Here is a 25,316-nt window from a genome sequence, read left to right on the forward strand (position 1 = left end):
GACAGTACTGTTGTTAGGAGCGGGAGGCCTTAGTGGTATTTGCTCTAGGACAAACAAATAAGGCTGGTGCAGAACACAACCAAGGCGTTTCCCTCCCTTCCAGTATGGTTCAAGATAAAACGGGGTGAATCCTCCCCCAAACAAACCAAGTAAAACTTACCACTCTTAGCAAATTCCGACGCTCTTTGAAGGTGGCGCAGCAACCAAGAATGCCGGTAACCATGACAACCACCCCAGCCACCACCAGAATATAAGCAGTTGCCGAATACGTGCTGGAGGAGAGCAGGCTGATGTAGTCACTCTTCTCAGCTAGGGTCCAGGTGCCCACTGCCATTACAGCCCCGCCAGCCAGCTGGGTAGTGAGAGAAGAATGCACATGAGAGGCATCTGAGGTGTGAACTTCCTCATCTCCCAGAGCAACTGGATTGGGATACCAGGATGTGCCTCAGCTCTGTAAGCTGAGCCAAAGATGATCTACACTAAAGGAAGGACTTCCAGAGGTCTCACTGGGACCAGGAGCAGGCCCCAGTGCACTGGGAGGGGCCAGGCTTCAGGATGGCCAGTTTTGCACCCCTGGCAGCGTGAGATGCAAGCTATCTGGAGCATCTACCTCTGCACAGCAATTCATACTTGGACCAAAGCCTTCCCAAATGTAGCCACACTCTTATCGCGGCAAACAGGGAAAAATGTCAGATCTATTGGGGTGCTACCTAGCAGCAGAGGGGAAGAAACAGCTTTACATCAGCAAGCTTTCCACTGTTTGTCAGGGAGCAAGACTACCAATAAATGACAACCATGCCCAGCATCTCCTTAGAATCATAGAATCGTTTTGGTTGGAAAGGACCTTTAAGATCTCCTAGACTATACATCTGGTTAGAGTTTAACCAGCCAGGAGTTAAACAGCCTGGCTGGTTAAGCTCTAACCCTTGCAGCAAATGAACATGGAGAAGCCAACCAGACTCCCAGCAGTCCCTTCTCTCTTTGCAAGCCTTGTGTTTCTGGAGGGTTTTATGCAGCTTCTAGTAAGCTCAGACAGAGCTTTCCTTAAAGGTCTGACCTGGACACTTCAATGCTCTGTCCCAGGCAGCAAAGCTAAAAACAATCCTTTGGCATCAGTAACTTCCTGGTGGAAAGCACGGCTCTGGGAAGGCTCTACGGTGGACCCAGCTGCAAGAAGGTGTTTGTTATCCTTGCTCTAGCTGTCCTATTCCACTGCCAGGACTCCCTCTGCCATTTTGAGGGGAGAAATGGCAAGACAGTGGAGTCCTGAGGCTTGCAGAAAAAGCAAGCCAGGTGAAAAAACAAAGCAAAGACACAGCATATTTTCAGGCTCCCTGTTATTTTCTATACTTAGTAACACGACCTAGGAACAGCCAGAAATCACAGTGTCAAACCATGGGCAAGCCTGGGTGGGCAAGCCCAAGGGATGGGATTTTACCCCACAGGACAAAACCTGCCTCCTACTCATGTCAGCGCTTTTTGCCAAAGACTTCATGAAACCCAAGATTTCCATGCCCCTGACACCAAAACCGCAGTGCCATCTCAGTGCCTCTGAAACAGACTGAAGCTTCTTACCCAGAAAAAAAAGTTGAAGATGAAGAGCAGGTACTTGAGACAGATGGTCCCGCATGTTTCCTTCTTTTCCGTATACTCACGCATCTTTCTGGCTCAGCAAGTTCCTGAAAAAAAATCAGAAAAGCTTGAGCCAGTCAGGCATCACCCCCTTCTCCCAAAAAGCCAGCATTAATACTCTCCTCCTGCAAGAACTCACGCTTCCGACCTTTTGCTGAAGTAAGCCAGTGGGCAAGTCATTCAAGTGACTTCAGGGATGCTAGACAGTGCTTGCTTAGCTAATGAGCTCTTGTATCCATTTGGGTGACCTACACAGCACGAGACCTCACACAATGTGAATGAGAGGCAGTTGGTACCAACATGTGGCCTTCCTGTACTGCCTTCATCCTCCTCCTCTCTCTCCCCTTCCTGCTGTCACTTCTGGAGACTCATTTTCCTTTAGATCAATACTTGCAGTGGAGGGATCAGACCTAGCATTGTGTGAGTGGTCAATCCAAAACCATGAATTGTGATCAACATTACAGTGACAAAACTTCAGTGTAGTTCATGCTCACTTCTTCCTGTTTGAACTGAAATAAATGAAATCCCAGACCTGTTATCCAGAAAATCCCAGCATCTGGCTTCTGATTGCAGCCCATAACTGCTGCTTCTGAAGGCAGTGACAGAGACCTCTGTCTTTGACATTTACGGAATAATCTATCTCCAAAGAATATTCTTTCCTCACTGGCATTAGTTCCGACTGCCTTAAATAGATCCCTCTCTAAATTTGGGGTATTTTTAATCTTTAAAGCAGTAACTGGGAACTTGTTATCCGCTTGTTATCCACTTGTTATCCACTTGTTATCCACTCAAATGCCCTATCCTTTTGAACCCCAGCAATATGTTGGAGTAATTAATTCTCTTCTTCATTCTGCTTATTTCTCATGGCCCTTCTCACTGGCTAGCAGTCTCCTAGGGCAGCTGTCCCAGCTACTAAGAGGAAGAAACATAACCATTGGCATCAGATGATCTGACAGTGTAAAACGCCACTGCAGATACATAACAAATGGGAGTTCGTTGTGGGTCAGTCCCAGTGCAGTGTTACAGATCTGGTACACTCGAGCAGGTTTCTCAGAAGTGCAGCAAGTGCAACTCCATGTCACTTCACTGCCTCCTGTTAATGCCAGAAGGTCTGAACCTCTCGAAAACAATATTCTCACCCCTGCCTGACCGGGCAGACAGGACAAAGGCACTGCCCAAAGCATCACTGCCAGCATCACCTGTGTGAGGCAGTTTGCAGAAGTGCAACCAAATCAACACCCCCTCTCCTGAATTCAGTTTTAAAAAAATCATCCCTTTCCTCCCCTACCAGCCAGCAGGGAATGATGCAAACATCTTGCACCCATATCAGAGCAAAATGCTTTCCTAAATCAGCAATTTCCCTGGAAGCAGGCAGGCAAACAGCCTCTCCCCTTTTCTAGATGCATGGAGTTCATGCTCGCTTAGATTACAAAACTTCTCACAAGTGATGTGAGCTTCCTCCAGGGACCCACTGCAGCTGCAACCCAGCCATGCAGTACAGACACTCATCTACCTTGGCAAGCCCACTGCAAAACACCTGACAGTAAAGAAGTGCACAACGGGTACGCACAGCCAGGCTGCACATCGAGTGGCTCTCAGGTTGGGTCAGTCAGTCAGTATTATCTTTGCCGCTACATTGCTAACATCTGGCTTTAGAGCCAGATGAACCAAGGCTGGGAAGAGCAGCTGCCCCTTCTGCAGCATAACTGCATTTTATTTGCAGGGAACTGTTTCCTTTTGCTTCACGCCAGCCCACTTGAAAACCGCAGCCAGGCCTGTGCTTTAGAAACTAAGAAATGAAGCTAACAGGGAAGGCAAAGGTGAAAACATGCCAGCAGTCCCAGCCATGCCTGTCCACCATCACTATTTCACAAGAAAACATTTTTCTCTAGAATAACATCTGGCAACAACAGTTGGCAGCAGAAAGCTCTTTCACTGGCAAAGGGAGCAGCTCTGAGATGGTGGCTTATATCAAGGAGAATAACTCTTCATGGTTACCTTATCTTCAGAAGAGATCAGAACCTCCAGCAATGCTCAGATTAATTACCATGTTGCAGCACAAAAAGGCCCGGGGCAGTGGGGAGGAATGGATGCTGGTGGCATCGTATGGGCTGAACAGACTTGTAAATTCTCAATGAGAAGACGCCCCGTGAATGCAATGTTCATGGAAGGTGACAGATTTACAGCTCCCAGAGGCTTCATTTAGTCACAGAACAGGAACTGCAGCAGTGAGGCAGGCTCCCACAGCCACACACGCCTGCACAACCCAAAACAGGTACCTCAGCCCAGACCTGAGAGATGCCCTCCAGTAACAGACTCCAAGGGCTACGCTTGGCTTTTTGCCCACCCCTGCTAACATCAGGGCTGCAGGCAGAGGAAAATGCACCACAGGTTTGCTGAGACTGACCCTGGTTCCTATCACTGACAGCCAGGGGACAGTAACAAAGCTTACTGTCCTTGGGCTGGCTCTTGGCCCAGTTCCCCTCTTGCTCTAGAGGATTTCAGGAACCTTTCCCCCTTCCCCTCAAAGTATGCCCCCGTGCCAAAAAAAAATGCCACTATTTCCACATATCACCATATAGCAGGTGCTGAGCCCTAGCAAGGGATGCTAACTTGTCCCTCCTTCTGATCTAAGAGCTCATAAATCCCAGACCGAGCTGCACCTTGTTCTGGGTGAGGGCTGGGCAGACACACAGCTGAGATCATACTTGCACTCAGATGACAGACAGTCTGAAACTCCCCTCAGGACTGCAGGTCCTGCTCCACTGAGTGCCGTGTACAGGCCTTTCAGGCAGCTCGGCTTTGCCGCTGGGAGGAGAGGATCTGTCTGTTTCCAGAAAGCTGGCAGGGACGAGCTGCAGGTTTATAAAGCACAGTGATTCAGGCAGGGATGGCAGGCCATGAATCAGAAAGCAATCAGGGCTGTCTCCTGTTTGATCTATCCTTCCCAGCCAGGAGCAGAGCTGATGGCACTGGCTGCCTCTGATGCTTAATGACTCACCCAGCGAGCTATTCAGGGAAAGGCAGCTCTCTCCAGACCCTCTTTTTGGAAGTCATGTGTTTGTGCTCCTTGTCTCACACAGGGTGGCCTGCCACCTCCCATCGCCTGCAAAGACTGAGTCAGGCTTTTAGGGAGCTATGCTGGCCTTCAGGGAAAGCAAGCAAAGGCAGGAGACACTGGTGAAATGCCTTTCCCAAAGAGCCCAGGCAGAGGAGAGGTGAGCCACAATCTGCCTTGCAGGTAAGGGTGACTTTGGGCTCTGAGCCTCATGGTCCCAAAAAGCACAGAAATGTTGATCTGCGCTACAGCACCGGGATGAACATGGGGGTCTCATCCTGAATTCACTGATGTGACCAGGGTCTCTTGGCTTCAGTCATCTTTATAACAGACCCTTAGAAGTGACACGAATCACTCTTGAAACCAGACAAGAACAAGCAACATTAATTAACACACATGGTTATATTCTATTTTAAAACACTGAGGCAAAGGTCTATTCTGAATCACATCAATAATTACGAACAAGCTCTCCAGTGGACAGAAAATGGTGAGCTATGCCACAGGGGTGTATTTACAAATGCATAAAACCCATATTAATTAGACGTGAGCTTCATAATGGGAAGCGCTTTGCTAACCGAAAAAGTGGTTACAAGACCAAAAGCACTTCCATAATGAAGTTCACTTGGTCCAGTCCAACAGACAGGAGCTTCATCAGCAAGTTAAGTTTAAGCAAGCAATCATGGGATACAAGCTGTGAAGTTTAGTCATACAATGAAGAGATGTATTTTTATGTAACTTACCAGAAATCAGCAAGAGGTTCCTGCTATGCGGACACACACTGCAATGTAAGTGACAAGGAGAAATAACGCTCTAACTAAAATAAAACACACAAAGATGGGAGAAAAAAACAGGACAAATGCAGTGCAACAGAACCCGCACATGAAAGGGAGGGGTAACAGTGCGGATTAATTCAAGAAACTGGGAGTTGAACAGCTTGAATCCAATGCTCCACTCTGACACACAGACTTTCTGCATGGCCTTGGGCAAGTCCCTTAGTCTGTCCCTTGCCTCTGATCTTCCTCCACAGCACAGGACCCTCATCTTTCTCTGTTTCTTACAACAGTGATGTTGTAAGGATCTGCACTGAGAACCCCTGTTGACAGAGGAATGCCAGCTGCGAGGCATGACAGGCTCCAGGTGAGTGGTGTATTGGCAAAAACCCTACAGCAACACAATTTCACTGCGTCAAAAGTGCTTTTGCCAGTATAGGCTACTTTGGCCAGTGATCTGGAACAATCTGTTTTGGGGTTAATAACATCCATACTTCTAATGAGAGGGCTGTCTGATAAAGTGATTTTGGCAACCATTTATGATGCATGCTGACTCAAATTCATCAATGATTGAGAGATGCCAGTAATGAAGTATGAGAGAATAGAGTAATAGTGAAGCACCTACATGAAGAGCAAGAAGGAAAGGATGACCCACCTATACAAACATCTCAAAAAAAAAAAAGAGAGTGAGCTCATCCCACCCTGTCTGACTGCAAGCCACAGCCTCCCAGCTGGGTAAGAACATACTGTGCACGACTGCCAGGCAAGGCAGGATCACTTCAAAAGTGAAACCATTCCACAGCCTCATTTTCTTGGGCTCTCATCCTATTGAGACTGAACCCTTAGGACAAACTGGACAACAGGAACGCACCAGAAGTTGAGCAGTTTGGCTCCACTTCCAAGTGCTGAGCACCTGAGAACACAAGCACTGCACAAACACCTGTTTTGTTGCGCTGAGCCACCTAAAATCTCAATGGCAGGACGTGCTCTGGTACCCCACATCAGACCACTGTATTTTTATTTGTAGGCCCAAAAGCACATACAGGCACACACCCACATCCCAGCTTAGAAAGCACGTGGCGTGCACACACACACACACACACACTCCTGCTGGCTAGACATTCATTTAGTCATCACAGACATTGCTTGGTACATTTGCCTCAACTTGCACAGTAACAGTACTTAATTAAACAGCAAAGAAAGCCAGGCCTGCAGGCTTGTTCTGTACAACCTGCTCTAAAGCAGCATCTGACGGATGGAGAAGAAACAATGCCAAAGCAAATGAAATAGCTCCCAGGCCATTAAAAGCATCATTATTTTTCAGTATTGATTTTTGAATGATAGCAAGAAAATTGGTATCCAATGCATCAGTGATATCTATTTCATAGGTAACTTGTATGCCAGAAGTTAAATAACTTCTATCATCTTTGCCAACGTACACAAGAAAGGCTTGCTGCAGGAAATCCCGCTGCACCTACGCTTCTCTGAATATGCAGCTCCCAAAGGGCTGCAAGTCCAACATCATCAGCCCCCTGCCAATACAGCCACCCCACGCACCCAGTGGGCTCGCTGCTGGATCGGAGGGCAAGGTTCAGCTACCCTGGAGTCCATCTGAGCTTGGCCTGATGACCTGAGGCAGCTCTCAGCAAACAAAGCAGACATCCTCCCCTCAGTATCCGCAATGCAGTTGTGGGCCAATAACCTATTATCTTCATCAAGCTGACTGAAGACCTCATTCTCCAGCAAGACTAAACTCCAACCTTTGAAAGCACGACCTCTCTAAGTTCCTTCTCCGTAAGATGAAAATATTACCACCGCCGCTGTACCTACCCCACTGAACATCCTCAGAAAAGGCCACCAGCTGCTTATCAACTTGCCAGCACATCTCACAGCCCAGAAAGCAGCCAGAAGTCATTAAGTAAAGCCTTCCCAGGAGAGGAACTCTAAAGATTGCAGGTGAAGAGCTCTGATTTACACAACTACCAAGTGCCATTATCCACCCCAAACCAACAGCCACATAGGTCAATGTTCTTGACACTGACCTTTCACCACGAAAGCAGCTCACAGCACCAGTGCAAATGTTCAGTCCTCTTCAAGTGCTTTCTTCCACACCCTCTCTTCTCGCTGGCTTTGGTCCTCTGCTGGATTCAGGAAAGCAGAAAGCTGAAAAAGAAAAGAGATGCAGAGAATCATGAGCTATGTCAAAGATTATTCTGGGATTGATTCAAAATTTGATAATATGCTCCGCCATCAAGTCCTCCTTTTAATAGAGAGCGCATGATTTCAGAATAGACTTTATGAATGCATTTGATTAAACTGGAAAGTGTGCAGTGGGCAACGGGGAAGAGCCAAACTGCAGCAGTGGGGAGTGTGAAGACCTTCTGATGGTAGGAAGCTGTCAGAACAGGTTTATATTCACTGATACATCCTGTAAATGCTGCTATCATGTCTGTCAAGGCTGTGTATGCATCACAACAACAACTCATTCTGGTGCAAAAGTCCAAAAGTAACTCCATGAAAAGGCTCAGGAAGAAGACCCTTCTGTGCAGCGTGAAGCCCCAGCTGGTGTTAGTGCCTCAAAGTGATCATTGCTCCTAGCCCTCCCATGGGAACTAGACAGGAAGAGGAAAGAGGTGGGCAGACACTACCAGAACTCATTGCGTACATCCATCCTCTGCTTTCAGGGCTTACAAGCCTCAGGATATAGAGTATGAACCACAGCAGGGCCCCTGCAGAGAAAAAGCAAGCTAGGAAGCCACCATTTTTTCAGCCTCTATCCCTGCTGAAGCATAATCAAGACACAGGTCCTATGCACCATGGCAGGCTCTGCTGGAAAACAGCTCCCCTGAATTCATCTGCCACTGCCAGCCCTCCTAGAGCAAGGCTTCAACCTCCCAGTGTAAATGCACAGTACCTCCCTCAGACAAGTAAGAAGCCACAGAGAGGTGCTTTCAAAAACAGGAGTTATTTCTCTACAACCTTAGCCCATTTATCATAGAATCTTAGAATGGTTTGGGTTGGAAGGGACCTTTAAAGGTCATCAAGTGCAACCCTCCTGCAATAAGCAGAGACATCTACAACTAGATCACGTTGCTCAGAGCCCCGTCCAACTTGACCTTAATGTTTCCAGGGATGGGGCATCTACCGCCTCTCTGGGCAACCTGTTCCAGTGTTTCACCACCCTCATTGTAAAACATTTACTCCTTATACCTAGTCTGAATCTACCCTCTTTTAGTTTAAAACCATTACCCCTTGTCCTACAGGGGTCACTGTCACTACAGGCCCTGCTAAAAAGTCTGTCCCCATCTTTCTTATAAGCCCCCTCTAAGTATTGAAAGGCTGCAATAAGGTCTCCCCGGAGCCTTCTCTTCTCCATGCTGAACAAACCCAACTCTCTCAGCCTTTTCTGATAGGGAAAGTGTTCCAGCCCTCTGATTATTTTTGTAGCCCTCCTCTGGACCCACCCCAACAGGTCCATGTCTTTCCTGTACTGAGGACTTGAGTTGGATGCAGTACTCCAGGTGGGGTTTCACCAGAACAGAGGGGCAGAATCACCTCCCTCGACCTGCTGGCCACGCTTCTTTTGATGCAGCCCAGGAAACGGTTGGCCTTCTGGGCTGCAAGTGCACGTTGTCGGCTCATGTCGGCTTTTCATCCACCAGTACCCTCAAGTCCTTCTCCGCAGGGCTGCTCTCAATCCTTCATCCCCCAGCCTGTGTTGATACTGGGGGTTGCCCCGATGCAGGTGCAGGACCTTGCACTTGGGCTTGTTGGACCTCACGAGGTTCACATGGGCCCACTTCTTGAGCTTGTCCAGGTCCCTCTGAGTGGCATCCTGTCCCTCACGTGTATTAACTGCACCACTCAGCTTGGTGTCATCTGCAAACTTCCTGAGGGTGCATTCAATCCCACTGTCCATGTCATTGATGAAGAAATTAAACAGTACTGGACCCCTGAGGGACACCATTTGTCACTGATCTCCATCTGGACATTGAGCGGTCGACCACTACTACCCTCTTCAACCAATTCTTTATCCACCAAATAGTCCATCCATCAAATCCACACCTCTCCAACTTAGAGAGAAGGATGTTGTGGGGGACCATGTCAAAGGCCTTACAGAAGTCCATATAGGTGACATCCATAGCTCTTCTTTTGTCCACTGACGTAGTCACTCCATCATAGAAGGCCACTAGGCTGGTCAGGCAAGACTTGCCCTTGGTGTAACCGTGCTGTCTCCAATCACCTCCCTGTCCTCCATGTGCCTTAACATAGCTTCTAGGAGGATCTTTTCCATTATCTTCCCATGCACAGAAGTGAGGCTGACAGGCTGGTAGCTCCCAGGGTCCTCCTTTCTACCTTTTTTAAAAATAGGTGCAATGTTTCCCTTTTTCCAGTCACCAGGGCCTTCACCTGACTGCCATGACTCTTCAAACATCATGGAGAGTGGCTTGGCAACTACAACAGTCAATTCCCTCAGGACTCTGGGATGCATCTCATCAGGTCCCTGCCCTTACAGTGGGAGGGACTTTGCTTCCCCAGTCCCTGCCTTGAGGTCCATCCACTCGAGAGATGTGGGAAGAGAGGTTGCCATTGAAGACTGACACAAAAATGTTGTTGCATACTTCAGCCGCCTTCTTGTCTGTTGTTACCAATTTGCCAGTTGTGTTCATCACAGGGGGTACACTTTCTCTGACCTTCCTTTTCTGGCTGACATACCTGTAGAAGCCCATCTTATTATTCTTTGCATCCCTTGCCAAGTTCAGCTCCACCTGTGCCTTGGCCTTCTTGACCCCATCCCTACACAACCAGGCAACATCCCTATACTCTTCCACGGATACCTGTCCCTGCTTCCACTGCCTGTGCATTTCCTTCTTGTCCTTTAGTTTGACCAGCAGGTCTTGACTCATCCACATTGGTCTCCTGCTGTCCTTTCCTGATGTCTTACACATGGGGATTGAGAGCTCTTGTGCTCTACTGGAAAGCGTCCTTAAAGATCTGCCAGCTCTGTTCTGCTCCCTTGTCCCTGAGGGCAGTTTCCCAGGGGGTCCTATTGACCTTGAACAGCTGGAAGTTTGCTTTCCTAAAATTCAGGGTCCTGACTTTACTCTTCACTTGATCCATATCCCTCAGGACTGCGAACTCCACCAGCGCATGATCACTGCAGCCCAGACTGCCTCCAGTCTTGATGTCACCCTTGCGTGTCTGATCAGCTCCCTTGCGCTGGTGACTAACAGGTCCAGTAACGCATCCCCTCTGGTAGGACTGTCTATTACCTGGCTTAAGAAGTCACCCTCAATGTACTCCAGGAGTCTCCTGGATTGCCTACAGCTCACCATGCTACTTTTCCAGCAGATGCTGGGGAGGTTGAAGTCCCCCAGCAGGACGAGAGCCTGTGAGCGCGATGCCTCGTCTAGCTGAAGTAAGAAGGCTTCATCAATAGGCTCCTCTTGATTGGGTGGCCTATAGTAGACCCCAGCCACAAGGTTCCCTTTGTTGCCTCTGTCTCTAATGGTTACCCATAAGCTTTCAACTGGCTCATGGCTATTCTTCAGACAGCTCTTCACAATCTATCAATTTCTTGACATAGAGGGCCACCCCTCCACCCCTTCTTCCTCGCCTGTCCCTTCTGAACAGCTTGTAGTCATCGATAGCAGCACTCATCACGGGATTCATCCCACCAAGTTTCAGTAATGGTAACTAGGTTGCAGCTTTCTAGCAGCACAGTGGCTTCCAGCTCCTCCTGTTTGTTGCCCATGATGTGTGCATTGGTGCAGAGGCACTTCAGCTGGGCTGTTGGCCATGTCACCTTTTTAGAGGAACACACCTTAGTTCCTTTGAGGTATTTCACCGGTGTTTCCTGTTGGCTCCTATTTCCTCAGGAGCCCCTAGCTCCTCTCTGTAAGACTTCAAGTGTGCTCCAGTGTACCCAACATGTAGAGCAATGGGCTGAGGGCTGGTGCTAGCACCCCATCCCTCTAAACTTGGCGTGTCGTCCCATGGTTTGTCATTTCTGTGGAGGCAGCTAGGCTGCATAAGGCTGCTGTACTGGAAAATGGCCTCTAGCATCCACTCTGTCCCCTACTTTTTTAAGATGGGGGGTCCCAAACTTTTCACTATCATTTGTACAGCCACATCCTCAGCCATCTCACCCTCATGCCATAGCAGACAGGTTCAATTCTCCCTGCAATCTGTTTCCATCAGCATGGCAGGCAGCAGGATGGAGAGGGGAAAAGAAGAGCAATTCTTCCTTCCTAACCTGTCTGGATACTGAATTAATGATCCTTTGATGCACACCCTGACCCTAACTTACTTCACAGCCTAAGGCTTAAACTCTTATCTGTTGCCTGTACTGGGATATGGAAGCAGAAATACTTCCTGACTTGCCTGGATGGGATAATGGAGTGTTTGCAAACCACACAGGAAGAAAAAAGAAGTTACTTTTAATTAGTGGATTAAATTTAACACAATTCATAACCATTTAAACTTCCTATTACCTTCAAGGGGAGGTTCCCGCAGGCCTGTACCTAGCATAGTATGGGTGACGCACCCTCATTCATAATCCGTTTGGATTACCCCTGCTTCCATTCCCTATGAAAAAGAATGCTCTAGTAAGAACTAGAAACTTGTTGATTCACATTACTACGTAGCCTCCAGACCATAAAAACATCTCTTGAGAGAAACAGTGGAAATCCCAGCACTTGAGCCATTGAGAAGCAGGCCAAAGAAAGTCCTGGAATCATTAACTAAAGTAAAGATCAGACGAGGGAGCTTTCTGAGGAACTGGGGAGAGGAGGGAAGGCACAGGCAGCGTGGTCACCTGCAAACCAAGCAATAGCTCTGAAGCATCCTCAGTCCTGAGTCTGGGCCCAAACTCTCCTCAAGCAGCCCTTGTGCCCTACCATTTATCCATCTGCCTCATGCTGCTCCCACACTCCTGCACTTTCAGAAGAGAAAGCCAACCCAGGATGCAAAGCTGAACGCTTTGCTTTCCATCTCGGCATGTTGGAACGTGCTGGAAATTCAAAGTAGTTCTGCCTCTAGGGCTGGGGAGAAGGCAAAACACGAACCAGACATCCAGTGAGGCAAAGAAGCTCCTTCTCAGGAATTGTCATTTATATTTTCGTGTGGGGCAGGCACACAGAACAGATTTTGATCCAAAACCCTCCTCCCTGACCCTTCACATGGAAGCTGAACTCATTTGGCACTGCTGAATGAGATTCCCCAGACCACAGCTTGGAAACTGCCTTTATCTCCTCCAGCCCATTGTCCAAACTGATTACGTACTCCTGAGGGCATGGAGTCATCTTCCTTGACTATACAGTACCTAGCACAAAAGGATCTCGCCCTGGGCCTTTTAGGGGCTGCTAAGAAGTCAGGAATACAAAGCAATGTTTTCCAGCTACACCACCTGCTCCTACCAGGAATGTGCACAACGGCTCTGGGAGAGGTGGAGACAACTTAGAAAGGCCCCTACATTCAACAAGAAGTAAGATCTCTTGGCCATCTTCGTCAGACCCTGCTTGGCCCTACCTCTTGACTGGGAGAGCACCCTTCCGAAGAACTTAAGACAGGACAAGAGAGCTCCCATCTCTTGATGGGAGTGGTAGGATCTCACCTCAACACCCTCTGGGTCTAGGCATCACCTCCACAGGTGCATCAGATTCCTGCTGTCACCCCTTGGGATGCTTGCCAAATCCTTCCTTTCTTCTACCCTGGCTCTAGTAGTTGCTGCATTTTGAATAGACCCCTCAAGAGAGATGTAGACCGTTAGCCCCTGCTAATTTTGATGACAGACAGGTATGCAGGGAGGAATTGTGTGTCTAATACACCTGAGGATCTGCCTGCTCTTCAAGACAAGAGCTCTCTCTCAGGAGAGGAGCACTTAGCCCTTCCACTCATTTTTTCGAGACTGTTTACTCCCCAGGGGAAGGACTTACTGAAGCACAAATAACAATGAGCATAAATTTCAAACTCAACAAGGGCTTACATGTTCAGCACCACACACATACCTGCAAATTCAGTGTTTTATGAGGGGGTTAGTCAAACCTTGGCAAGGTCATGGCTGGCTCTGGGATCCTTGAGGATAAAAGGGACCTTAGCATAAAACCAATTTCACAACCATTAAGAAAAAGTGTAAGAGAGAAAGAAAGAGCAATCGAGCATGCCTGGGACTGCATGTGTCTGTGCTCTAGCACTGTTCCACTACAACGCAAACAAAAAGGCCTTCACAGGGCTTTCTGGTCCTAACAAAACGTAGCAGCCAGCCACATCCTGAGAGCAGAAAGCCCCTGTCCGCTGCTCCCAGAAGTGGATAAGCAGGGAATGAAACAGCCCCTCCAAGCACCCAGTCCCCTTCGGGAGCTGGAAGGCAGGCCAGAGACCGGCACACACTGCACGACCAACGGGAACCCCTTCTGCGTCAAACACCACCCTCTTGTATCTCACAAGGCCTCCTTTATCCTGAAGGATCCCGAAACACTTTACGCTATTTATACACAGGAACCACTTCGCTAGTCATTGAACTGAGGAGAGGAACAATAACCGTCTCTTTTCTCTCACTCGAAGTGCCAGAAATCAGTGCCTGGCATGTGTTTGCAGAGAGCTCATAGCAATGAGGGTTTGCCATGAGGAGGAATAATAGTTCAGATAGGTCAGGGTTAGCCAACAGACAAGACAAACTCTTCACTGCAGCCTGCTATTGGTATTTTAAATCTGTTTTCCCAACTCTGTTCACGGGCATTGTGGGGTTAGTGGGGTTTTTTTGTTTTGTTTTGTTTTTTCAAAGTAGGGCTTTGTCTGCACTGGAGAACTTACCAGTAGCATTAAACCACATTTCTAAACAAAACAGTTTGTGCAGAATCAGCTTTCCGCCTGATCCCTTCCTATTCATTACTTTCCTATTCATTACATTCATTTTCAGCTCAGCTCTCAGAAGCGAAGCCACTGGGTCCTCAGTGTTTTCAGGGAGTGCTCACAAAACCTCCCTGCCCTGTGGCCATGTCAGTACTAGGACTATGCCAACAAGCGCTAAAATCCTGGGAGGATAAAAATCCTCCCAGTCCCTACAAAGCCTATTCAGGCAATTCTGTACATTAATTCAAAGCGATCTCCAACTAACGCAGCCATGATAATCATTTGTTCACCCTCTACAAATTGCTGAGTTTTTACACAGTGGTTTGAGCTCAGGGCAAAGACTAACCTAAGAACACGTGCTGTGTTGTAGCTAGCACAGTGTCACTCAAAATTTGGCTGCAGTCTCATTGCAGAGGTACTTTCATTTCATTCCCTACAAAACTCTGCAGTGAAGAGGTGACTAGCTAAAAAGCCAGTAGATTTTCTACCTACCCACAGTATCAGGTGCATATCCCACAGCAGGCGATCATCTTCACCTCACCGAGCTCAAGAATGATTCATGGGACTTTAAATCCTACTGTCAAAAAATACATGCAGCAGTTTTTAAAAGAGACGACAGGCAGCTGGTGTGTCACCACAGGGTACATTTCTAGCCTCTCAATGACTCAATGTTCTATAATTTCACATCCTGAAAGATCCTTTGCATCCCCAAAGCAACACAACAAAGAAAAAAGGTAGTGTGATATAATAGGAGCACTGAGAGATGAAGGGACTCTCCCAGCAGAGAGGAGGGGTGGATTCACTCTCCTCTCATCTCAACATCCATCCTCCATCTGCCGAGCTGTTCTGTCCTCCTGAAGACCATTGCAGAACACAAAGCTGTAAAATGCAAAGTTTTCAAGCTACTTGTTAGCACTGCTCTGCCTGCGCCTGAGACGCCCGACTGCAGACAGCACAAAGCAAGAAGTGCACAAAAAGCTGGCACCAGCTTCAGCTTTTGTACAAAACTTGCTTTGCTTTGAGTAGGCTGTTCCTGTTCGCACTTTCTGTGGTGTAAACAAGCAAAGCAAAAGTCTCTGGAGTCAGCCCACAGATCTCTCCCAGGCAGCCTGCCTCAGTTTCAACTCCACAAAGACCTTATTTTAAAAGCAGCTGAGAAGGGATTTGACAGTGGAAACCAAGGTTAACAGTCTTATCGCTTCAGCCATGTTGCTGATTAGCTCAGGACTGGTGCCAGCCATGCCAGAGAAAACGTTTCAGCGTGTCAGTGACGGAGCTGGTACCTGTGGTCGTGGGAAGAGGGTAACGCACCCTGCAGCGCCCCAGCGCACCGACAGAAAAGGGAACGTCACGCAGCCACAGAACAGGGCGACAGCAGCTCTCACCTCAGCATGGCAGCTAGAGATATACCGGTGACATCTTCAGGAGCCTCCCTCCTACCCAGGATGGCTGCCTCCTGCGGCCACACTCTCACAGCTGGAATTACCCACTTCACTAACAGCAGCACCAGGAATGGCCAAGAAGTCTCTTCTGACCATTGGTCCTTATATATCCCTGACATCCATGTCTCCGAGGGTTTTGGAGTGATCATTGAATGCTTTGAGGAGTTATTTTCCTCTCCAGAGCTTAAAACACTTTACTAGAGTCAGATCAAATATCAAGCACAGTCAAGGGCAAATTAAATGACATTTCATTTCCCAGAGCTGTAAGTCCAAGTTCATCGGAGCTGTCTCTCTCCTGTTGCTATAGGAGCACTGCTGGAAACAATGCTCAATCCACGCTGCTTAAGGCTGCCTTGAAAAGGACCATTCTTCCAGTAAAAATTAAACAACCCCCAGCCAAAAATAAAACGTTCCTCCCCCTTCCTCCTTGCTCTTGTTTAGCAGGTTTTAATGACTCCACCAAAACCATTTACACAGCTGTTTTTAGACCAGCCTGCAAACTTGACAGGGAGGCACCAGCATGTGAATAAATAACTGGGAGGCAAGGGGCTGTCCTCAAGGCAATTACTTGCTGGCCCTTCGCCAAGGCTGGGGGCAGAGGAAAAGATGAAAAGAAGTCCCTGACTCCAGAGCACACGCCAACAAGCTCTAAAGAAATCCCCCAGCCCCAAGCCATTAACCACGTCCCTGAAACACCTTGCTCCACCAGGAGCTGAGCTTGCTTGGGTCCTCTCTACCGCTTCAAATAAACGCACAGGCAAAGGGCAGCTCTCCGTGAAGGGTACAGAGCTATAATCAGTACAGAAACTTTGGCAAGTCTGTCTTCGCGTATCATCCACTTCATTTAGAGCTGGCAGGAACAAGTAACTGGAAAAGGGTTTCTCTAACAGATGCCAGCACAAACCAGCTGGACTTCAAACGAAGCCGGGAAGTCCTGCAGGGTATTTCTCCACCAACCCACCCTCAGGTTACCCCAGCACTATATCAAAAAGCTTCACTAAAGAAAAGCCTAAAAAGAGTTTGAAACTTAATCCTCCCCATGCGCCCCCCCTGCCTTCGAGGTCAATTTTCAAGTTAAGAGGGACCATATCACCTCATCCGATCTCCTGTTATTTTAAAGGTTAAAATTTTAAAGGCTAAAAGTAGTCCATTCTACAACTCTAGGACACCCTGGATTAACCCTCAAATACCAGGAAGACTCAAGAAGACTTCAGGAGATGGGAGAAACTATATACTTTGCTCCCTCAGGAGCCTCTCCAAACGTTACTGGCACATACTCAGCATTTGGACTACTTCTTAGAGCTCAGCAGAAAGCAGCAGAGCATTTTCCTCTGGGTGTAAGAGACAGGAACATGGCAAATATCCCGCGTTGCGCAGACTCATTATCCGTCTCTCAATGCACCCCATGCCATCAGTGAGCAGAAGGGGAAAGGCAGTCCACAGCATTTAAGATGCTCAGTAACTCCTTAAGCATTAAAGGTGAAAAATACTCAGAGAAAATCCAGGAACAACACAGCCACAAGTTTCCAAAGAAACTGAGTAATTACCTTCACTTTGACCTGAGTTTTGGTCAGTATTAAATGCCCACTGTGAAAATGAGGTCCCCCTAGGACATCAAGGCATAGAGGAACCCACAAAACAAAAGTCTCTTCTTGCTTTTGAAGAATTTATATAAAACTCTGAAATTCATGCTGGAATTAACCAATGCAATTCTGGCACAGAAAATTATCCACCTATTACCGACCTCAGAGGAAAGGGTGTTTCAGCACTGACCGCTCTGGTGTCAGGGCCACCTTCCTGTCACTTGAAAAACTCCTCACTGCAGTGATACATGCGCATACAGCAGCAGCATCTTACTTGATAACCACTACCGTGTGCACAGCCACAGGAAAACAAAGACAACTGTTTGGTCAGGGCAATACAGGGAGAAGGGATCTGGGCTGGCCGGACATGGTTATCAATGTCAAAAATTGGGAGGACACTGCTGATCTGCAGCAGCTAGGCACTTTGTACACAGGGAAACGAGCTTCCCACTTACACACTTGTAAATACACTGTTGATAAGAATCACATTGATATAACTACAGTAATTTAACTTGGATACTCTCACTGCTCTCACCTAAGTTGGCTTCCCCCTCCTTTTTTCCCCTACAAACTTGTTAAAATTCCTGATGAAGTAGCAAACAATAAAACCCCTTTTTTCTACAAGGGGGTTTTCTTCCACATGGAGACAGATGCAGCCAAAGTAAAGCTCATGACATCAGTGAAAATAGAGTTTTTCCTCTGTAATTGTGCTTTTCCTTCCTTCTAGGCTTCTCGCAGCACACCTGTGAGTCAGGATCCACACTTCCCCAGTGCCCGACCAACTCTGAGGGTAAACAGCCCAGTGAAGTCAGCAACCAGGATTTTTTCCTGGTGTAAGCACAGTGGTTTAAATTCCCTTTTTTCCCTGTCTCAGGACACACTGCACACACCGGAGGTAAGCCCTGGACAGAGAAGGCTTTGTTAGGCTCTCCAGAGTCCATCTCCGACACTGAGTGCAGCCTCATTCTCCATGTACAGCAGGAGCTCAGTGGGACCCTTGTACTCTTTCACTGCTCAGGAGGAAAAAAAACAACAGCAAATTGGTACTCAAAGGCACAGACATCAGCCTGACAGTTCCTCCTCCTCAAATACAGAAAGAGGTCCTCCGGATAACAGGAAATCTGTCCCTCCAAAAACCATCCTAGAGGACAAGGTAAATTGGAGACCACATCAAATCTCTCATCTCACGTCTGGCAGAGCTCTCACCTAAGCCAAGTCTCCCAACAAAGATGGAAGAGGGCTACCCCATATAGCAAGGGGGGACCTGCAACTAACCACAGCTTCCAGCTCACTGGCAGCTCAACTCCTCAGCAAGCCGTACTTCCACACAGGACTAGACTCATCCCTCCTACGCTACAACAGCCAAACCCACGAGCACAAAGCCCAGCACTTTTCCATACGCAGGTTCCTTGCACACAGCACTCGACACACACATCCGAGACCCCTCACTGCTCCACAGCTGGCTGTTCTGAGGCAGCGCCTGCCACGCACACAACCATGTGCCCGGCTTCTGTGCTCACTGTACACCGCTGTGACCACACACACAGCTCCCCACCATCCCCCTGGGAGCTCTGCGTGCAGCTTACAGTGACCATGGAGAAAAATAACAAATCACCTGTTTCCAGGTGTGCTGGTTTTGGCCGGGGTAGAGTTAGTTTTCTTCACAGTAGCTAGTATGGGGCTGGGTTTTGGATTTGTGCTGAAAAGTGTTGATAACTGTTGATAATGTTTTAGTTACTGCTGAGCAGTGCTTACACAGAGCCAAGGTCTTTTCTGCCTCTTGCACCACCCCACCAGCGAGTAGGCTGGGGGTGCACAAGGAGTTGGGAGGGGACACAGCCAGGACAGCTGACCCCAACTGACCAAAGGGATACCCCATACTGTATGACGTCATGCTCAACGTATAAAGCTGAGGAAGAAGAAGGAAAGGGGGGATGTTCGGTGTGATGGCGTTTGTCTTCCCAAGTAACCGTTACGCATGATGGAGCCCAGCTTTCCTGGATATGGCTGAACACCTGCCTGCCCATGGGAAGTAGTGACTGAACTCCTTGTTTTGCTTTGCTTGCGCACAGGGCTTTTGCTTTACCTATTAAACTGTCTTTATCTCAACCCACAAGTTTTCTCACTTTTACCTTTCTCATTCTCTCCCCCACCCCACCACGGGGAGTGAGTGAGCAGCTGTGTGGTGCTCAGTTGCCGGCTGGGGTTAAACCACGACACCAGGGCAATGTGGGAGGGAGATACTGGATATGAATTCCCCCCTTCTGGATTCCACCACAGCTAGGAAGAAATATTGACATTCACAAGCCATGACTCACGCCTGTCTCATCAGGCACTCCAGAAGTTCTGCTCACTGGCTGGCATGCCAGAAATGCCAGCTCTGTTAGCATATAAATTTGACCAAAACCATCCTTCCCCCTTATTTTCTTTATTGCTGCAGCGTGGTGGTCACTGAGGATCAGAGCACTCCCTGAAAACATAACCACGCAGGCATCGCGGCTGTTGCTCTGGCAGACAACAGGTCAGCTAGGCTCAAACCATGATCCACTTCACACAAAACTGAAACCTCTCCCCCAGAAATTCCTACCTCAAACCACTCTTGGTCCCAGTTTTAACCAGATCTCATTTGTGAAGGAGCCAAAGAATCTGTTGTTCATACTCCAGCTACACTGGTAAGTTATACACTTGTATTTAAAGAGCTGCCAAGGATGCCTCCATTAACCTCCACAGAGCTAATTCCTGACTGCCCTTCCTTCTCCCACTACACCAGTATCCTGGCCCCACTCGCAGCTACTTATGCTCACATCCTTCTATAGAGGAGCTGGCAACACTTTCAGTCCCATGTTGAGCTCATTGCACTAGTGCCTGAAATGCACCAACTGAGCTGTACTGCACTTTTCCAGCTCAGACTGGAGAGCCATAACCACCCGACCAGCAAGAGGAACTTAGGTTAGAAACACAGACCAAGCTGGTCATACCCATACATGGCCCAGACCCCAAAACACACCTCTTATTCTGCCATGCAATACCAGGTGTGCAAAATAGTAATTATCTGCTTGGTCTTTCTCCTGTCTCCTTCTCCCCCACAGAGGTAGAAGTGTTCCAGGGCGAGGTATCAGACATGCTTTCACCTTACCCATTTGTACAGCACAGCCAAATCTTTCTCCCACTGCATCTCCAGAAGGTGTTTGTTCCTTTCAACTTGTCCCTCTCCTAGAGTGGCAAAGACATCTGGGAAACATGCTGCAGATTTTAGCCCAACTCCACAGCTTCTTACGAGCGTGTACCTTCCACTTTGGAGCTATGGGGAAAAACTCCACCCAAGCACACACACTTAAGAGTCTCACAACTCTTTCCACTGCCCCAGCTTCCCACTGCTCTGTTTAAAACCAGCTCCCCACTGCTCTGTTTTCTTTCCTATAAAAGGAAAGAGAACCTGGGTTGGAAAAGTGAACTTTGCTCCTTTTGCATTCAGATCTGGCATCAGGAATAGATAAGAAACAACAGTCAATGCCAAACATTTTATGTCACCTACTTCTGGCTCAGTTTTTCCTTACAAAGACTCATTACTGCTGCCAGGAAGAACCCATGGGTCTGAGCAACATCCCCTCTCACACCTCCCACACGTCTCATTTCCACCTCCCTTAAAGAGGCCGTGCCACATCCTCCACGCTCCCTCGCTTGGATGCACTCACCTCTTACACACGTGCTCAGCAGGTAGAAAGAGCGACACTGCAGCAGCCTACCTGGATGCAGGCAATACACAGCGTGCAACTCTCTGCACGATTAAAATTGCATTTGGTTGGCTGTACCACGCTGTCAGCGGCTGTGGGTCAACACCCAAATGAATGCAAACAGCTGCCAAGGACCCTCCCTTAACCTCTGCAGAATGGAATTCCTGATGTCATTCCTTATCCCACTAAATCAGTATCCTGCCTCCAACAGTGTCCAGCACTGCTGGCATCAAAACTATGCATGAAATACACACACACAAATATATACATACATACCAATACCTCCATGAAGACCCCAGCTGGCATGTCATGGCAGCTACTCATGCTTGAATCCTTCTAAGGAGCCAGCTACACTTTCAGTCCCGTGTTGAGCTCATTGCCCTAGTGCCTAAAACGCACCGACCGAGCTGTACTGCACTTTTCCAGCTCGGACTGGAGAGCCATAACCACCCGACCAGCAAGAGGAACTTAGGTTAGAAACACAGACCAAGCTGGTCATACCCAAGTGCAGCCCAGACTCCAAAATACACCTCTTATTCTGCCATGCAAAACCAGGAGTGCAAAATAGTAATTATCCTCCTGCTCATTCTGCTGAGAGTTTTATTACTGTGCAGCAGCCAGGATGCAGGACTAATAGGGCTGACTGAATTCATCCCCCTGGGTGCCAGGCTGTTGAGATCACAAGCAGAGTCTGGCAGGCGGGACAGAGCAGAGCCCATCAGCAGTGCTGCTATTACATTGCTGATCCTTGCCAAGAGGGCCTGGCAGCGAATGGGTTTTGTGCCATGGGGAGGGATGGTATGAGGTGCTCTCCGCAGAACTGACAAAACACGTCATCTCCATCCTGCAGCCCTGCCGTGCTTCATTTCTCCCTCCACACCCTGGCTTCAGGCATGGGGTAGCAGGGAAAAGCACATTTCTCACAGATTAGGAAGATGGTCACCATCCTGGGGGAAAGCTCTGACAAAACGCATGTGCAAAAAAGAGTGGGAAAATGAGGTGATTTTACAGTGACACTGTTCATTTCATTTTGGCTTTGCTGTGGCAAAAAGAAAATCATGTTCAGGGTCTGAAAGGCAAGATGAGCAAGTGAGACTGAAGGGAGACCTGGTCTTCACCTTCGGGATCTTGAAGGTTTTTAAACAACTGAGGAGACTAAGGTTTCTGTTCCTCACAGCCAGGGAAGCTGAGACGAGCTGTAATTTCCAGGAGTCATCCTCCCTCAGGCTTTCCATGACCTCAGCTGTCAGTGCACACGCTCAGGGAGAGCAGCAGATAACCCAGTGTCGAGCTCAGGAGAAGAGAGTACAGGTGGGGAGTAGGAGAGCATCCTCTCTGGAGGTTTCAAGAGCAAGACTGATGAAGCCACTCGGGACAGCAGTAGTAGACTGGGACATGAAAAAGCAAAGCTCACCCTTTTTGTTTTTCAGAGCCAGTCGATCCACCTTTTATCTTTCTAAGCTTCTGTCTTAAACAGAAGGCACAAGAAAAACAGAGGGACAGCATGATGACTTTATAAGTGACCAAATCACCTGGAAATGTCAGATAGAATAGTTTGCCACACACAGGTATACATGGTGGTAGAGATGTTACATGTACAAATACATGTAAATATGTATTTTCCTCCTATGCATAACAAGTAGCCCAACACACTCCTTAGAGCAGAAGCCAAACTTTATAGAAGCAACAAATGAATTCACCTGTGGTATGACCCAACTAGAGGAGACACAGCTCACCAGTCAACCCCTTCAGGGCTGTCTCAAGAGTAAGGGAGTTGTCTGTCTGTGTATGTGCAATGGGAACAGCTAGAGTTATGCTACAACTTTTATTAGCTAGGAATAATATAATATGCCTGCTGGAAACTTCCTAACGGGGATAGATAGCACTCCATCAGCCACTCCCACCTAGCATTTTTGCTTGACAAGGGAATACAAGCAGCTTTCTTCCACCCCCTTGCTGAAGAATCTCTCAAACCCATCCACACAAACTTTTGGAGGCTGCACTGAAAATATCCTTCGCAGAGCCAGGATTTCAGCTGTGTGTGCCTTACTGTACTTGAAGATAAGCCTCAGAGTCCTGCCCGCTTCCAAACTGACATAAGACTTCCCTTCTGCACAAGGGAGCTGGGAAGCTAAAGCCTTGTAGAAAAATCTTCTTGGGTTGGTATTCCCTGCTTCCTCAGAAGATGGCTCTTGTATTAGATCCAAGAGAAGGGGAGCCACAGCCCCAACTGAGCTGTCAAAGTTCCTCTTACTCAGTGCTCTGCTCTCTGCACTAAGAACAAATCCTCCTTTAACACACCTGCCTTAAGACAGGAGAAAGAAAACTTGACCCTTAAGCTCCCACAAAACGCACCACAGGAGGGACTAACGACCTCAGATTCCAGAGTAAAATGAGATGTCACACATGGGGCATTAGCTCAAGCGCATAGAAAAGGCATGTTCTTATTGTTACTGGAGTCAACATACAGCTGGACTGCCAGGACTTCTACCAGGCAATGGGGGAGTCATTATCCTCCACTGCAGACGGACTCCACCAAGAAGGTAAGACATTATTTTAAAAAAAGCCATGGGCCAATCAATGTATGTGACAGTTTGGAATAAAACATGTTTTTGCAGAAATACAGCATATGGACAGAAAGACATCAAGGGCAGGAACTCCAAAGACATCATCAGGAAACTACAGAGCAAGGATGTATCTCAGGATATTTACATGGAGGAGTTCAAAAGCTGCCAACTCTTCCGACTCACAACCCAAGCTTTCAGCAAGGACAAAGTACTGGCACCTAAGAGCAGCTGTAGCAAACCAGAGCCCAGACCCACCTATGCAAGCCAGCATTATGCCTTTGACAGGGACCTGTCACCAGATGCCTCAGGTAAAGCATAAGTGATGTTGCCCGGGACATTGCCCAGCTTCCAACAATGTACACATCAGGAAGTGCCTGTCATAGGCACATAAACTCCTTCAGAGCATCTAAATACACTGAAACTTTTGCATCAACTTTTCTAGCTTCCATTGAGCTCAGCAACAGCTCAGAAGACACAAATGTTCTGCTCTCTCCATCACAGGCAGGCATCTTTGGTAGCAGTGAGAGTCCCACAGGAAGACTGGGATGGACCTTTGTCTGACAGATGACATGCTAAGAGATTCTTCAGCCTCAACAATACCAGGCAGTAGATAGCCCATCACACCAAAAGCTTCCCTAAAAACATAGGCAATAGCCTTGCAGATGGCAAAGGAAACGCATTTTGGCAAAAGGGACTTGTTTCAAAACTGTTTCAACAAAATGGCCACCATTGGGCATTATCTCTGACAGGTAATGCCATTTTAATTAACTCTTGTTCTAGCAGACACCACGTGAACCCTCAGAGCAAGCCAGGAAGTGCTGTAGGGGGACAAAGGAAGTGAAGCAGCGTTATTTAAGGGATGCCATAGAGTAGCCTGAAATAAAAATATATCATTGGTAAAATTCAACAGGATACTGCAACAGGTTGATAACAAAAGCTCTCAGGAAGAGTGAGGAATTTTTAAATGTACAGCACTTTATGTTCTTCATGAGATGACACGGAGCAAAGGCTACTGGGAAAGATTCCTCATGGCAAGGAACACCACAGAGCAATAATAACCCATCAGCTTCAGCTTCCAGAAAAAAAGAAACAGAACATCTCCTGGAATTTGTGGTAAACAAGGGCTCGCTCTCCCCCGCCACCTCCAAGCATCCGACAAGCCCAACATAAAGGCCAAGTCTTATTTGTACAACAGGGAGACTTAACTGAATAAAAGAGAGAGAGAAAATATCGTTTCACAAGATTATGGCAACATTCAGAACACCCTTCCTAATGCACAGGCTGGGCAACGCTTCTGACACCCCCATCCCCGCAACAGGTTAAAACACTTTAAAAAAAAAAATGCAAAAGCCAAGCCCCTGCGAAGCTCTACAATGCCAGTGGGCGCGGACGGGGAAGCTGCAACTGAGCTGGCCTCCGGTGAACGCGGCCAGGTACAGGTGGGCCCGGCCCGGCCCGCTGTGCCGCTCGGGGGGCGGCGGGTGAGGGGAGCGCCAGACCCGGGCTGCGGCACACGGGGCCCGCGGGCAGCGCTCTGCCTGCCCCCTCCCGGGACGGGCTGTCAGGGGCTGCTGCAGGCAGCACCCGCCATCGTCCCGGCCTCCCCACGCCGCCCCCAGCCCCTTCTCCCATCCCCCTCCCCCGCCGCCGTGCCGCGCCCTCCCTCCCCGGGCGGCC

At 48.2% G+C, this 25,316-nt stretch overlaps 1 protein-coding gene across 5 annotated transcripts in view; it reads right to left on the minus strand.

Moving 5' to 3' along the window:
- CD151 (CD151 molecule (Raph blood group)) overlaps positions 1-25,316 on the minus strand; it is a 38,955-nt gene that overhangs the window by 13,527 nt on the left and 112 nt on the right. The window contains exons 2-5 of one of the 5 annotated variants that reach the window (XM_068398425.1): positions 7,503-7,623; positions 5,431-5,468; positions 1,576-1,679; positions 161-352 (exon numbers count right to left, since the gene is read on the minus strand). In XM_068398425.1, coding sequence (XP_068254526.1) covers positions 161-352; positions 1,576-1,659 — 276 coding nt within the window. In that variant the 5' untranslated portion in view covers positions 1,660-1,679; positions 5,431-5,468; positions 7,503-7,623. Of the gene's footprint in view, positions 1-160; positions 353-1,575; positions 1,680-5,430; positions 5,469-7,502; positions 7,624-11,954; positions 11,975-14,805; positions 14,826-15,698; positions 15,768-25,316 lie in introns of those variants that run through there. The other 4 variants (XM_068398426.1, XM_068398428.1, XM_068398427.1 and 1 more) reach the window with 4 other exon arrangements.

The sequence above is a fragment of the Nyctibius grandis genome, chromosome 4 (genome assembly GCF_013368605.1).
Source record: "Nyctibius grandis isolate bNycGra1 chromosome 4, bNycGra1.pri, whole genome shotgun sequence".
NCBI classification, from domain to species: domain Eukaryota; kingdom Metazoa; phylum Chordata; class Aves; order Nyctibiiformes; family Nyctibiidae; genus Nyctibius; species Nyctibius grandis.